This window comes from Macaca mulatta, chromosome 5 (genome assembly GCF_049350105.2).
Source record: "Macaca mulatta isolate MMU2019108-1 chromosome 5, T2T-MMU8v2.0, whole genome shotgun sequence".
In the NCBI taxonomy this organism is placed as follows: Eukaryota; Metazoa; Chordata; class Mammalia; order Primates; family Cercopithecidae; genus Macaca; species Macaca mulatta.
This window is the reverse complement of record NC_133410.1, coordinates 164,295,124-164,310,366: the sequence shown is the minus strand read 5'-3', so window position 1 is coordinate 164,310,366 and position 15,243 is coordinate 164,295,124. Positions and strand designations below refer to the sequence as shown.

Below are 15,243 nucleotides of genomic sequence, written 5' to 3'. Positions count from 1 at the left end.
AGAAATGCTCATCATGATGGCTATCACAGGTGCTCAATAAATATGCTAATCAGAAGAAGTTCTACCCCCATCCCTACCTGATGTTAGGGGCCTACCATATCTGCTTTTGCAGCCCCTTGTACATACTGCATCCCTTCGTCATGTCATATGGAAATCTAGCGTTGGTCCATTCTGCCCTCTTCTCCTTCTCCAGATGTGAACTTTCCTCACAGTGATTGTACGCTCTAGCTCTGTAGCCATTGCCCACCCATGCTGGCAAATGCTGGATAACCAGTATATACATGCTGAAACAATTGGTAAATGAACACAGAGAGAAACAGAAAAATGGCCAAAACCCCCAGAAAGACAGAAGAGAGAAAATGAAATTAAATAAAGCCATAGTATAATCAAGTCCTGGAATAAATAAGGTTGACTATTCTTTTGAAGCCATTGGCACCCATAGGGTAGGCCCATGATTATACATTGTGTATATCTGAAACCCTTCTATATTTATTTTCAGCTGTCTCCAACTAATCTCAAGCAAAATCAGAAGTGAAGAAAAAGTAGAGATGAGGACTGGCATAGAAGGTAATTTACTATCTAGCTATGGCTCTAGTTAGATTCATCAGAGAACTCTGTGGCTGTTGTCCTTATACCTTACAGTGAGGAGCATAGTTTCAAAATGCTTGTTAGGATATTTAAAAACTATACCCTATATCCTTGATAGAAATAACCAAAAGTAGAAGAGGGCTACTTCTGTTAGCAATTACAGCAGTTTGCAAGGAAGAAAGACTTCCTTCTCACAATTCTAAGAGAGGAGACAGTCTCAAGATAGAAAATGTCTACAAATAAATACAGTAAACTCCACAAGAGGCCATCAAACTTAACCTAACTGAAGCCAATTATTTTTTCTGTAATTATACATGGGCCTCTTTTTCCCCAAGGGAATCATGGCTCTGTTTGGAATTTCCTGTTAGGAATTTTTTAAAGTAAGGTTTTACTTCTAGCATCTAGAACAAAACAAGACAAGAGCTTATGTATTATCATGAATAATATTTGTTTCTTCCTCAATAATTTATTTATTTCCTGTTGGATTCAGCTCTGAAACGTCAGAATGTTATGTGGCAAGTTAAGAAGATGATTCAAGCCATACAAATGAGAAGTATGCTTTATTCCTAGTGCCAATGTCTAAAAGAAAGCAAAGTAATTTAAATCAGTAAAAACTTTTAATTCTAAAGAAGTAGACAGAACTTGAAATCTCTTCATTAGCTCTCTTACTAATAGTAGTTACATTTTTAAAAAAATTGGTATCAGGGATGGTCACTGCTATATCTCCAGTGCCTACAATGATGCCTGGCTCATCCTGTATGTCTGATGAATATCATGTATTATCTAACATAATCTTTATAACAATCCTGTTCATGAAGATTATGGGACATAATGTGTGTTATTCATATGTATAGACTCTGTGAGTGAGCATTATTTTCTCTTAGAAGTGATGATAAAGGTTTTTTTTAACTTAGTTTACAAAGCGAGTAAGGCAGAGAACAAGATTTGAAGACAGGTCTTTGTTTTTCAAATGTCTCCGCCCTTGGCCAAGCTGCAAAAATGCCTTAAGTAGGTGATTTTGATTTCTGTTAACTGTCTATGAAAAGTATCATGTTAACTCTGTACTGAAGTAATCTATTTAAAGGCAATTTTTATAATCCTCATGTGTCTTTACTCTTACAGATACAAAGGATAATGTTTCCTTGTATAAGCCACACTTCGAATTATCTCACACTTAATAATTCAACTCAGTTTCCACAGTGAAGTGGCAGGTTCACTGACTATTAAACTTCTCCTATTCACAGGTCCTACATCCCATCCTCCATTCTTTGAGCACCTTATCCTCCCTCCATTCTCTGCTCATTGTTTGAGAAGAGAATGTGGCAGTCCTCTCACAGAACAGTTACCTCTGTTTCTGGGCAGATCCGGAGCTATTTCTGGCTGGAAAACACCCACATAATGAATGTACTATACCTGTTCCCAGGACTGGGCTTGCAAGACCGTGCAGAGGTGGCCTTTCAGTTGCATTATAATTCAGGTCCTAGGCACAGTGCTTGTACCCCAGTGAGTTTGCTGGTAAAATGATCATTGCCCTGTTCCACCCCTACCTTGTAGACATCCAGCTCTCCACACTGCTGGTCGAAGCGAGTGTAGAGTGCATTGAGCATGGTGATGACCTGCAGCGGTGAGCACTGGGAGCAGATGGCAGTGAACCCAACGATGTCTGAAAAGAGCATGGTGACATTACTGAACTTCTTGGCTTGCACAACTTGCCCTTGCCACAGCTGCTGAGCAACCTCACAGGGAAATATGGAGCACAGAAGATCTACTGTCTTTTTCTTCTCCTCCTCTAGGGCTTGGTGGGCTTGCTCAAGAGTGGCCTTCAGCTTCCCTAGCCTCTTCTTCAGGCCATCTTGAGCTCGGGCTTGCTCCCCTATCAAGACCACATCCCTCAGTGCATTGTGAATTGGGATGTCTGACAGGTAGAGCCCTCGTCCTGTAAAATCTTCTAATCTGTCCACACAGGGTGACCCCAAAAACAAGATTGCACTGGATTCAACAATGTAGATCATTTGGCCTTTGAGGTCCATAACCTATGAAGGAAAGGAGAACCAACTGTGGTTTATTCAAGTTTCCAAAATCTTTCTGAGACAAAAGAAGGGGAAGTAGATACAGTAATAATCCCTTTGTGTTCAAACCTGCTGAAGAGGAACAGTTTGCTTTCTTATAGTTCCAATTTGCTATGAGTTCTAAAATGCATGCAGACATTTGAAGAGTATATTGGAGTATACTCTACACATAAATCAAGATTTACAGTGAACAATGCAAAACGCTGTTGCTTCAACGCTTTCTCACTAAGCAGCGTGCTGAGGCTTTTGCCACGTTATTCTTGTTAATAGTCTCACTTGGTTAACCTGAAGTTCTATTTTTTGTATAATATGGTACTTATGAAAATGTAGTCTTCCTTCCTTTCTTCCTTCTTCCCTCCCTCCCTTTTACTTTTTTCTTCATTCTATTTTTTTTGTTGTTTCCTTCTCGTTTAGCATGTTTCTCTTCTCTTCCCCACTTCTCCCGTAGTACTTGCTCCATCTGGCAGGTATGGAAGTTAAAAAGCCTCCAAAGGTAAGATTTTTATCTGAATTTTTTTTTTCAGTCATGAGTAGGTCCCCAGAACTACCTTTTGGAAGTCATTATTTTTCCAGAGACTTCAGCATGAGGTATCTGAATCTTATAGGAGAGGCTACTTCCCCATTTCAACTTTGCCTCCAGCACATAAGGCACCCTGCCCTCCACCACACAAATAAAAGAGCAAACCATACAGTAGAAAGGACTGTACCAAGGAGGATGTGAGAGACAGGGGGCTTCAAGTGATCATCCTGAACCACAAGAAGGTTTACTTGCGTACATGTGGACAAAGATGTGCATGTGTGTTCTTGCAGCAAAAAGCCAAAAGCAACCCAAATATCCTTCAATAGGATACTAGTTAAATAAAGTAGAGCTTGGGAGACCAAGGTGAACGGATCACCTGAGGTCAGGAGTTCAAGACCAGCCTGACCAACATGGCAAAACTCCATCTGTTAAAAAATACAAAAACTAGCTGGGTGTGGTGGCGCATGCCTGTAATCCCAGCTACTCAAGAGGCTGAGGCAGGGAGAATTGCTTGAACCTTGGAGTTGGAGGTGGCAGTGAGCTGAGAACACGCCACTGCACTCCAGCCTGGGTGACAGAGCAAGACTCCATCTAAATAAATGAATAAATAAATAAAGTAGAACACAACCATATAATGGGATACCACTAAGATTCCAAGAAAGCCAAATAGACCTATATCTAATGACATGGGAGGATGCACAAAATATATTGTTTCATGATAAAAGAAGTTGTAAAATAGCATTTTTTTGTTTTAAACAAAAATGTGTATAATTAGTTTTTCATTTTTTTGCTACAATAAACACCTTTCAATATTACTCATTTTTAAACATCTCAATATATTATTTTATGATAGAAAACAATAATAAAGCTATTTTCCTTTTGGGGAAAAAATAGTGCTTCTACTAAAGTTATATATGTGTGAAATCTCTCTCTTAACTTTTCTTGTATTATCAACTATGAGTTAGCAAACTTTCTTTCCTGAGACTAAATAATTACCGAAGTTCTCTACCATGAGATGACATATTTTAACCTGCACATTTGGTAACAAATAATCAAATAAATTATTTTTTTATGTCTATTAAATGTTGATTAAAAATCCATTTAGTTGCCTCCTACAAGAAACAAGTGACTTTTGTTTGTTGTAAAACAATACCTCTTATTATTCAACCTAAGTCAGCTAGATAATTGAAAACATATTTTTATATAAACATTTATCAAATTTCATTATAAAACATTCCAAAAAGATATTAAAAGGCAGACTGCATTCAATAAATATTTTTGGAGTAATGAATCGAGTAAGCAAACAAATGCAGAAAGAATTTTGTTTAAGTTTATTACAGCTTTGCAATTCTTTTTTTTTTTTTTTTTTTTTTTGAGACGGAGTCTCACTCTGTCACCCAAGCTGGAGTGCAGTGGCGCAATCTCGGCTCACTGCAAGCTCCGCCTCCCGGGTTCACGCCATTCTCCTGCCTCAGCCTCCCGAGTAGCTGGGACTACAGGCGCCCGCCACCTCGCCCGGCTAATTTTTTCTATTTTTAGTAGAGACAGGGTTTCACCATGGTCTCGATCTCCTGACCTTGTGATCCGCCAGCCTCGGCCTCCCAAAGTGCTGGGATTACAGGCGTGAGCCACCGCGCCCGGCGCAATTCTTTTACCATTGTTTTAAATATGTTTTATCAAAACATTTGAAGTGATGCATATATTTTTACGCTTTCGTTTCTTACTCTTAAATATGAAATAGCTTTCTTATTCAAGATAATACTACATTTTCCTTACCCTTGAAGATTTCTTCACAGAGTTGTCCCATCTCCTCACCCGTACAACAAACTGCATATTCAACATAGTCATGATCCCGCTAAATGTCTGGTTGATTTTGGGAGTCAGAATTTCAAAGTATTCTTCAAAATTAGGCTTTCCTTGAAAGTCTCTCCTGTTCATCAGCCTTCTGATGCCGTTGCCAAATTGCAGAATTGCCATATCTTTGTCAAACATGAAATGGAATGGAAATGTCTTGCAGAAGAGCGATGTGGGAATCACCAGCGAGGACTGGGGTTTGCTGGGGGACAGGGATGGCCTGGTGCTTTTCACGTGAACGGAGTACAACAAATAGGGCTGATTCACAAACTCGCTGCAATCGTTATGGAAGCAGGGAGGCATTAACGACACTTCCACTTCGGTTTCATATAATACGTGAGCAGCTGCCTTTATGATGCCAGGAAGAATCAGGGAGGTGGTTCTCTTAGGGAAGAAGTAGTAAACATGTAGAAAATCATCCTCCTTATCCAGGCATAGAATGGAGGCGTCCTCAAGTCTGCCCCTTTTTCCTGCTTCATGGCAATGGCTGCTCTGTTTCAGAAGGGTACTGAAGCTGTTTAAAAAATCTTTAAGAGTGCCTCCAACCACCCCAAGGATGTTTTCATCTTCCTCGTAACATATTTTAAAAAGCTCTTCACCAAGAGATTCTTTGATAACTTCCACTGGAACTCCTGAAATCACATAATACATGTTCTGCCATATCAAATACGCCACCTTGGTAAAGCTGTGCCATTATTCCTATTTTCAACTTGTGCTATTTGCTGATTAAAATGAAACCCCTATATCCAAATTATCTACCTAGGTTGGCTTCTAAAATTCTAGTAACTGAAGAAATATCCCAAATTAATTCATTAAAAAAGAATGACCACTTGAATATAATACACAACTTTTTATCTCTCTGAAACCTAACTATAAAAGATCAATTTGAATTCCTGTATTAAGTACCTTTTGGCAAAATTCCTCCAATCTTTCTGTTAAAAACAAAAGCAATTCATCCTCATGAAGAGGGTCTTCCTCTCTGAGGGTTTCCAGCAGCGAAAGGGTCAGACACTGGTTAATTTAAAATCACTGGTCATGAAACTCAATTTTGTCTAGAAATGATTACAAAGCATTTTTTTTCCTGAGTAAAATAGCATTCTTGTTTTTTAGTGTTAGCAGAAAGAGTATCTGCTTGGAATATGTAATTTACTTTCTATAGCATTTTCATGAGTGCTATGAAGTTAGAAATAAGCCTCTGTATGTCTGTGTCTTTTTACAATGTTAGGCTTTTATTAATATTACTTTTTATCATAAAAGCCATGAGATATATGAAGTTATTAAGGAGGCAATTTTTTTTTTTTTGAGACAGAGTCTTGCTGTGTTGCCCAGGCTGGAGTGCAGTGATGCAATCTCAGCTCACTGCAACCTCCACCTCCCAGGTTTAGGTGATTCTTATGCCTCAGCTTCCAGAGTAGCTGAGACTACAGATGCACATGACCATGCCTGGCTAATCTTTGTATTTTTAGTAGAGATGGGTTTTTGCCATGTTGGCCAGATTGGTCTCGAACTCCTGACCTCGGGTGATCTGCCCACCTCAGCCTCCTAAATTGTGGGGATTGCAGGCGTCAACCACCACGCCTTGCCAAGTGGCAATTTTTTGGGGACTTTTTGTTTACTCATTTCTTAGAGCTACAGGCACACAGGCTCAAGTCACTCCACAAGTCAGTATTTTAAGTGATACATAATAGTATGCTTAATTAACATAGAAAATAGAAATGTTATAGGTTAAATATTTTGTAACAAAGTAACATTTAACATCGAAAGGAAAAAGAGATAGGAGAAAGAATTAACAAATGAGGGTGGGTATAGTGAAGAAGACAAAAGGAGTCTTGGTTTCAGTCAGGCCATCTGTTGGTCTTATAAGAAAGACTCTGAGGTGGCAGAGCCCTTGGTGGCAGATGTCAAATTTTTATCATGAGTGAATGTAAGAAAGTGTCAGTTAGGACGACCGTTTTGAGTTGTTGAAGGTTTAATTTTTTATAGTTGCAGAGTCCTCTGGTGAGAACTGATAGTGAAAAAGTGTTTTTATCTGGTTGCATGTAGTTTTCACTATTTAAAATTTGTTTATTAAATAAAACATGTTATTTTTGTTGGCAAAATGCCCTAGGAAATACAAAATGGAGTCTTTTTTAAAGATGGAGTTAGTTATGTCAAGGGTGCTCTGTACGATCTTCCCTTTCTATAATCTCCTTTAATCTTTACACTCTGAGTACCACATTTTTTCTTATCTGTAATGTGGGAAAAAGAATAGTGCCCTCTTCATAGCACTGTTGTGAAGTGTGGGGCTTATGTTCAGAATAGGAGGGACTCGATATAAGTTAGTCATTATTATTATTATCAATATCATACTTTTAGAAAGACGCAACCTCATGGTTCATGTACTGAAACTTTGGAAAGGACAGCAAGACAAAGTCACACATCAAATTTTTCTCTCAAACTAATGATTAATGTGAGAACACTGTTAACTTTTTTCCCATGACTGCTCCTAACCTTTAAAAGCATTCTTTATTTTACTTTGTTGAGTAGAATTTTTCATGCATAAATGAAGAACACTTAGTTAGATTCAAGATCAAAGCCTGTGAATGTTTGTGAGTTAGCTTCCCATCTAGCCTTATCTACTCTTCAGCAACTAAACATAAACAGAGAAAATGTTTTAGGTCAAACAAAAACATATCGTATCAAAAATTATTACTCTTTACATTAACAGAATACATAATATTGAACACTTCATACTGGGAGTCACCAACAAATAAACATGAATATTTCTAGAGAAAATGTGAGTTCTAGAGGTATATGGCATACTTTCTAATTACATAAACAATTCTATTACCTGCTGCAACTGCTTGCTCTGCAATTATTTTTTCAAAGTCTTCTCTTTCCAAAGATTTCCTGGAAATATTTCAATATTTTAAGTTATAAACTCATAAATACATGCTAAAAGTTCAGATTATAATATACAGAAATAATGATAGAAAATAGTTTAAATTAGGCGGGGTACGGTGGCTCATGCCTGTAATCCCAGCACTTTGGGAGGCCGAGTTGGGTGGATCACAAGGTCAGGAGTTCAAGACCAGCCTGGCCAACATGGTGAAACCCCGTCTCTGCTAAAAATACAAAAATTAGCTGGGCATGGTGGCGTGTGCCTGTAATCCCAGTTACTCGGGAGGCTGAGGCAGGAGAATTGCTTGAACCGGGACCCAGGAGGGAGAGGTAGCAGTGAGCCGAGATCAGCCAGCCACTGCACTCCAGCCTGGGCAACAAGAGAGACTGTCCCCCCCCCCGCAAAAAAGAAAGAAAATAGTTTAAATTCCCTTGTCTGTAGAAGCAAATATTGACTATCAATTTTACAGGAAAGCAGCAACGACATGTACTATCCAGAACAATGTTGGAAAACCCCAAAATATATATGATAGAATGTTTTGTTATTCTTCATCAAAAGGAATGTTTATCTTTTAAGTGAACTTTACATACGCTAATACAGACAGTCTCAGACTTAGCTTTTTTTTTTTTTAACACCTTTATATAGGTGCAAAAGCTGTAAGTATTCAGTGGAAACTGTACTTCAAAGTTTGAATTTTGATTTTTTCCCATGCTACAGGTATGGAGTACAATGCTCTCGTGTGATGCTGGGCAGTGGCAGTGAACCCAGCTCTCATGTGGCCATGAAATTTTGAGGGTAAACAACCGGTACTCTACAGTGCACTGTGTTACCAGATGATTTTGCCCAACTGCATGCTACTTTACACGTGTAAGGTAGGCAAGGCTAAGCTATTCAGTAGGTTAAGCATGTTAAATGCATTTTCGACTTAGGGCGTTTTCAAGTTATGATGGGTTTATCTGTATGTAACTCCACTGTAAGTCAAGGAGCCTCCACACTAAAGAGAACCTTCCCTGGCTAGCAACCTCAAATGTGAAGTGGCCAAGAAGAGGATGGTAATTCTGATAACCAAGAAAAACCTACATACAGATAGAATTCACTTTTAAGTAACATTATATGTTTTCCTAAAGCAAATATATAGAATCTTTTGCTTCTTAGTTTAAGGCTCTATTTATCTCTCAGATATCATTATATTAAACTTTTATCCTTGATTTTGTGTAAAAAATTAGTAATGAAAGAAACCTATTCTTCATTCAATTATTGCACTCGTTGTACAGCATAGAAATTGAGACTATAATAGCATACTTTTTTATTGATAAGAGTTTTTTGCAGTTTTAACTGCACAACTTGTTGATTCATGTTTGCCTAATTGTTTGTGATGATTTCTGATAGTGATGAGTGATTATGATAAAATTTGTGATCGAAACTTGTTAGTTCAAACAGCACGTTGTGCAATTCAAACTACGATTCCTACCCTCACCTTCAAAAAATACAAGTGGGTATAAGAATTGCACAAGCACCGGCCCAGCGTGGTGGCTCAAGCCTGTAATCCCAGCACTTTGGGAGGTCGAGACGGGCGGATCATGAGGTCAGGAGATCGAGACCATCCTGGCTAACACGGTGAAACCCTGTCTCTATTAAAAAATATAAAAAACTAGCCGGGCGAGGTGGCAGGCGCCTGTAGTCCCAGCTACTTGGGAGGCTGAGGCAGGAGAATGGCATAAACCCGGGAGGCAGAGCCTGCAGTGAGCTGAGATCTGGCCACTGCACTCCAGCCTGGGTGACAGAGCGAGACTCTGTCTCAAAAAAAAAAAAAAAAAAAAAAAAAAAATTGCACATGCACCAGCAAACACCTGTGTGCCTCATACAAATACACACACACACACACACACACACACACACACACACACACACACCCCTCAGTATGAGTTCATACATATAATGATGTGATCAAAAGACCCCAGAAAAAGAAACTAAGCGAGAACTCTCTGGGCAACCAATCCTGAGGGACATGATGGCTGTACTAAAACTCATTCACTGAAAAAAAAAAAAAAAAAAAAAGAGGAGGGGGGCAGCTCTTGTACTTCATTCAAGGACAGTTCATTGGTTGATATATTGGACTTATTGTTTGTCAATTCATAGAAGAGAATAAGCAGCACAACAAAGGGTTAAGGGGTGTTCAGCAGTTGGCAAACTGACAGCAATAAAAGCGGCAGTGACTTACCAAGAAGAAAGTGAAGTAAAAAAGCATCAACAAGAGGATGCCCCAAAACTAAAAAAAGCACAGAGGAGCCACTTAACATATCAGCAGGCAGGCTTCTGAGCAAAAATCTTCTTTCAACAACTGAATAGTTCTCATCAAGACACTTTAAAAGTATAATCAGATTTCTTTTTTTTTTTTTTAAGGAAATCAGAGAAGTGGTAAACAAAAATTTCAAAATTTCAAAAAAATAATTATTGTTTACTTAAGTTTTGAGATTATTTTAAGAGATATACTGCTGGAAACACATCACAACTGAGTATTGCAAGAAGCTGTAGGAACAATTCAGAACACAAAGCCCTGAGAATAAATTCTGAGTAAACTGGCTGCCAAGGACTTAAGCAGACAGACACAGTAGCACAGTGAGAGACTTGAGGCTATCTTATCAGCTTGACTGGGAATGAAGGTCAGAGGCATTCTGGAATGCTTTTCATATTACTCGTGTAAACAAAGCTTCTGTCAGACACATAGATTCACACTCTCTCCTTCTGGACCTGTCCATGACCCCTTCTTGGCTTGGTCCTGCTGCCTGCAGTCTGGGACCAGCTAGTCAGCAAGGAGAATCAGGCACATATGATCCACAGAGCAGATGATCACTCATGAATAGGAGACAGATGAATGAATTGTTAAAACATTCCTGACAATAGTACTGTTTTGTAAAACTTCAATGTTCAGTTCTGCAAATTTGAACACCAGTATTTATTCGATTATTTATAAACTAAACCATCCTTGAAATTTCAGGGAATCAAAAACAGGGCCTATTACTTTTTGTTGTTGTTGTTTGTTTGTTTTGTTTTGAGACGGAGTCTCGCTCTATCGTCCAGGCTGGAGTGTAGTGGCGCAATCTCGGCTCACAGCAACCTCCGTCTCCCGGGTTCCGGCGATTCTCCTGCCTCAGTCTCCCAAATAGCTGGGATTACAGGCATCTGCCACCATGCCTGGCTAATTTTTGTGTTTTTAGTAGAGACGGGGTTTTGCCGTGTTGGCCAGTCTGGTCTCGAACTCCTGACCGCAGGTGATCCGTCCACCTTGACCTCCCAAAGGGTCGGGATTACAGGTGTGAGCCACTGTGCCTGGCCCCTATTACATTTTCTGTCAGCAGTAAATGTGCTAAATTGTGTTTGATTCACTAAATAAATCAGATTTTAAAAATGTAACTTTAGTGATGAGGTGCAGAAGCACATGCCTGTAATCCTAGCAGTTTTGGAGGCCGACGTGGGGGAATGCTTGAGCTCATGAGTTTGAGACCAGTCTGAGCAACGTGGTGAAATCTTGTCTCCACAAAAAAAAAAAAAAAAAAAAAAAAATTGGCTGGGCATGGTGGCACATGCCTGTAGTCCCAGCTACTCGAGAGGTTGATGTGGGAAAATGGCTTGAGCCAGGGAGGCAGAGGTTGTAGTGCGCCAAGATCATACCACTGCCCTCTAGCCTGGGCGACAGAGCAAGACCCTGTCTCAAAAAAATGAAAATAAAATTTAAAAAAGTAACTTTAGGCCCATGCCCATAATCTCAGCTTTTTGGGAGGCTGAGGTAGAAGGATGGCTTGAGCCCAGGATTTCTGGGCAGCAGTGAGCTATGATCACACCACTGCATTCAGCCTGGATGACAGAGTGAGACCCTGTTTCTAAAAAAAAAAAAAAAAAAAACCTTTATATTAAACCTCTTCAGAAACCCTTTAAAAGAATACTAGAAAAAAAGTATAAACCAAACTAATGTTCTGCAGTGCAACCAAACTAGTTAGGAGAATACAGAAACACTTCCCTAAGAATTAATAAACAGCTGCTACCCCCAGAACTCTGAGTCTCCTTCCTTTTAAGCCCTTGATCCTTCTACCTCCTCCTGATGCAGACACTAAAGTGTTAACATGCTGTTGAGGTGTCTATCGGGGACGGGGTATCTGCTGGGACCCTGCTCAAAACTTTGGCAGCATCCTTCAAGCAAGAAGATTGTTTGGGATCCATGACTTACGTGTTGTTAAATATTTTAGAAGTTACCAATTAGTATGAAAGAATTGGCCTTGCAGGAGCTTGTTAAAGCAGCAGTATATAACCACATGCTTAAAATAATGGGCTCTGGAAAACCCGCGCTTGAACCCCAGCTCTGTCTTTTCCTTAACCAGCTATAAAATTCTAAACACTTCATATAAACTTCAGTTTAATCATTTATCAAATGTGAAAAATAGATGCACTTAATTTCAAATTAGTATCAGCGAAAGCACTAAGTCCAGTTTCCGACATATCACAATGATTCAATAAAGGGTTGACATATTCAGTAAGTGCTGACCGTTAGCAGCAGTATTAGTCATTGAAACAAGAGGTTCACACAACTAAAGTGGTTTGACTTACCTGCTTTCTTTTATTTTGTGCTTTGCCAATGTTCTCTGAAGTGCAAGATTCAGCCGTTCAAACTGAAAGTTCAAAAGAAATATTTTAAACATTCCCTTAAATAATAATTTGTTTGAAATTATATATTTACAAATGCATCCTGAAGATTTATTTTAGAGAAGCAAAAACATTATACAATTGCTTGAATGATAAATGTTGTGAATTTTCACTTTGGAAACTGGAACTGATTTTCTATGTGTTTTCCAAACTGGAGAAGAAGCAATGTGCTGAGACTAATCTGAGACTGGATATGTGTTGTGGCCCATAGGTTTAGCTTTTGGTGGTGGTCTCACTGACAGCCACGGAATAGTTGAGCTGATTGTGAATCCAAACAGAAGGTTTCAGTTTGGCAGTGTTAGGTCTTCTGCAATATAGGATTCCATGGGTATCACTTCCTCTGAGTCAGGAAATCCCTCTGGATGGGCAACCAATACTTCAGTCTCAGCAAGGACCAAGCCAAGCAAATTTCTGTTCCCTTTACAAACTCCACACTCAGCTGCCCCAGTGACTCTCTGCCCTTAACTACACATTCATATCATCTTCTTGTCTAGCGAACTCTGGAGTTATCTCTGTCTCTTCCTTTTTTGATCTCTTAAATCTAATCTGTCACCAAAGTTAGTTGATCATTTATTTGCAATAAGCTTTGGATTTACCTTGGCTTATACTGATTTCCTTTATTTGAACCAATAATCCTCATCAAATACTTAAGGTTTTATTTTCTTTTATTGATTTCTGAGAACTTCATGAGTTTTCCTATTTTGCAAGACATTTGTATGTAAGCTTTTATATTTAATAAATACATGTTGAGTAGCTATTAATTTCTCTTAACAGCTGATTGTCTCTAATAAATAAGTGGAAAGCAGAGCATTGATAAGCAGTGGTGTCCATTTTTATGCATTCCATGTAAAAATCATATGTGTTTATGTATGTACCTCCCTCTCTATATATATATATATGTGTATATGTATAGATATATATAAAACCATTTATTATATATAGAGAACCATTGATTCTTTCTATAGTTTCCCCAGAGGAAAGTGAAACATTTTTTGCTGTTCCAAGTTGAGAAATTCCTTTTTCCTTAAGAACTATTTATATCTCTTGTAGAGTTTCCACCAGTCAAGTGGGGTACTGGAGTAAACCAAAATAGAGCAAGGTTCTGTTTTAATGAAGTGAGTTACGAAAAGGGCTTTTAGTTTTAAATATACACATACAAAACTTAGAAAGAAAATTTTAAAATGTATTGAAAGAAAGCACAATTGCTGAAAAAAAATTAAAGAGATTTTAAATTTACAATGTGGAACAATTTTTCAGACTGTTCAGATACAGAGAGAAAGTATAACATCTGCCACAGGATGAAAGAAAAGCTGGTGGAAGACACACCCAGAGGGCACATTCTGAGCAGGGCCTGGTGATCTATGTAAAGGCAAAGAGCAGTTGAGAAACATGTTCAAGAAAGAAACTATGGGCGTATTTCCCAGACATCTTTCTCATCAAGGAAAAAGGAAGGTAACATTAAATTAGTGATGCTGTATGTGAAGTAAATCAGCCAGGGTGCTTGAAATGTTTAAATATCTGAAGAGCCATCTACTTGGTAGAGTAGAAAGTTACTCTAGTAACAGAGTATTAATGTGGATACAAATCCATGAAAGCATGAGTGGCTATGAATTCTTTCTTCCTGCAAAATGTATTCATATGAAAAAAGAAGTCTTTAATAAAATAAGGGTTGCTACCTTTGTGCTTGAGCTCTCAGTTTTCCTTCACAGCATTTGCTCTCCACCTTTGTAAATTTTTCATAATCTGTCTCTTCCATTACAATAGAAGTTCCGAAAGGGCAGACAGTGTCTGTTTTGCTTACCCCTCTATGTCGAAAACCTACAATAGTACCTATCCATAGGAGATGTTCAATACATATTTATTGAATGAATGAATGAATGATGTCCACCTGCCAGCTACTCAAAGTCTTGAAGGCTTAATCTATAAAATTTTATCTGTGAAGTGAAAAGCCAAATATAGAGGTGTTACTCTCTTAGCTAGTTTACAAACAAATTTAGGTTGTTTGCAATTTAAACTATTTCAATTATATTTGTGTGTGTGTATATACATACATACATATATATATGTATATATATCTTCTTGGACCAGGAACTTTTTTTTTTGGATATAGAGTTTTGCTCTGTCATCCAGGCTGGAGTGCAGTGGTGATCACAGTTCACTACAGCCAAGAACTCCTGAGCTCCAGTGATTCTCTTGCCTCAGCCTCCCAAGTAGCTGGGACTACAGGTATGAGCCACCAAGCTCGCCCTGACCAGGAACATTTTATGGGCCAGGGAGAAAGAAAATCCAACCAATTCTGCCACTGAAGATTGCTTTCTTCTTCCTCTTCAACGCTACTGGAGACACTCTACTCCTCTTTATGTCTCTGATTAAGCCAAGGGGGATACTCTTTTACCCTTTTAGTCAAAGTCCTTATTTGTCTTTCATTTTCTTCCTACTGCCACTAGAAATGTCTTTTTCTGGTCTTTTCCTCCTAACGTACACACTATCATCGTAACAGGGGAGGAGAAATGGTCACCTTCCAATTGCTAGGGTTGGTGGAGCAAATGTATTTTTGGCTTTCCATTTTGAATCAAAACTTATTTTCCCAAAGAAAAAAGGAATAAAGTCTGTGCAAAGCATTACTAGCATAC

At 38.6% G+C, this 15,243-nt stretch overlaps 1 protein-coding gene across 7 annotated transcripts in view; it reads right to left on the bottom strand.

Annotated features, from left to right (window-relative positions):
* Window positions 1–15,243, bottom strand: part of GUCY1A1 (guanylate cyclase 1 soluble subunit alpha 1) — a 69,353-nt gene that overhangs the window by 18,319 nt on the left and 35,791 nt on the right. For all 7 annotated transcript variants that reach the window (XM_028848833.2, XM_028848838.2, XM_028848832.2 and 4 more), the window contains 4 exons: window positions 12,515–12,576; window positions 7,862–7,920; window positions 4,954–5,663; window positions 2,136–2,621 (listed from right to left, as the gene is read on the bottom strand). In XM_028848833.2, coding sequence (XP_028704666.1) covers window positions 2,136–2,621; window positions 4,954–5,663; window positions 7,862–7,920; window positions 12,515–12,576 — 1,317 coding nt within the window. The remainder of the gene's footprint in view (window positions 1–2,135; window positions 2,622–4,953; window positions 5,664–7,861; window positions 7,921–12,514; window positions 12,577–15,243) is intronic.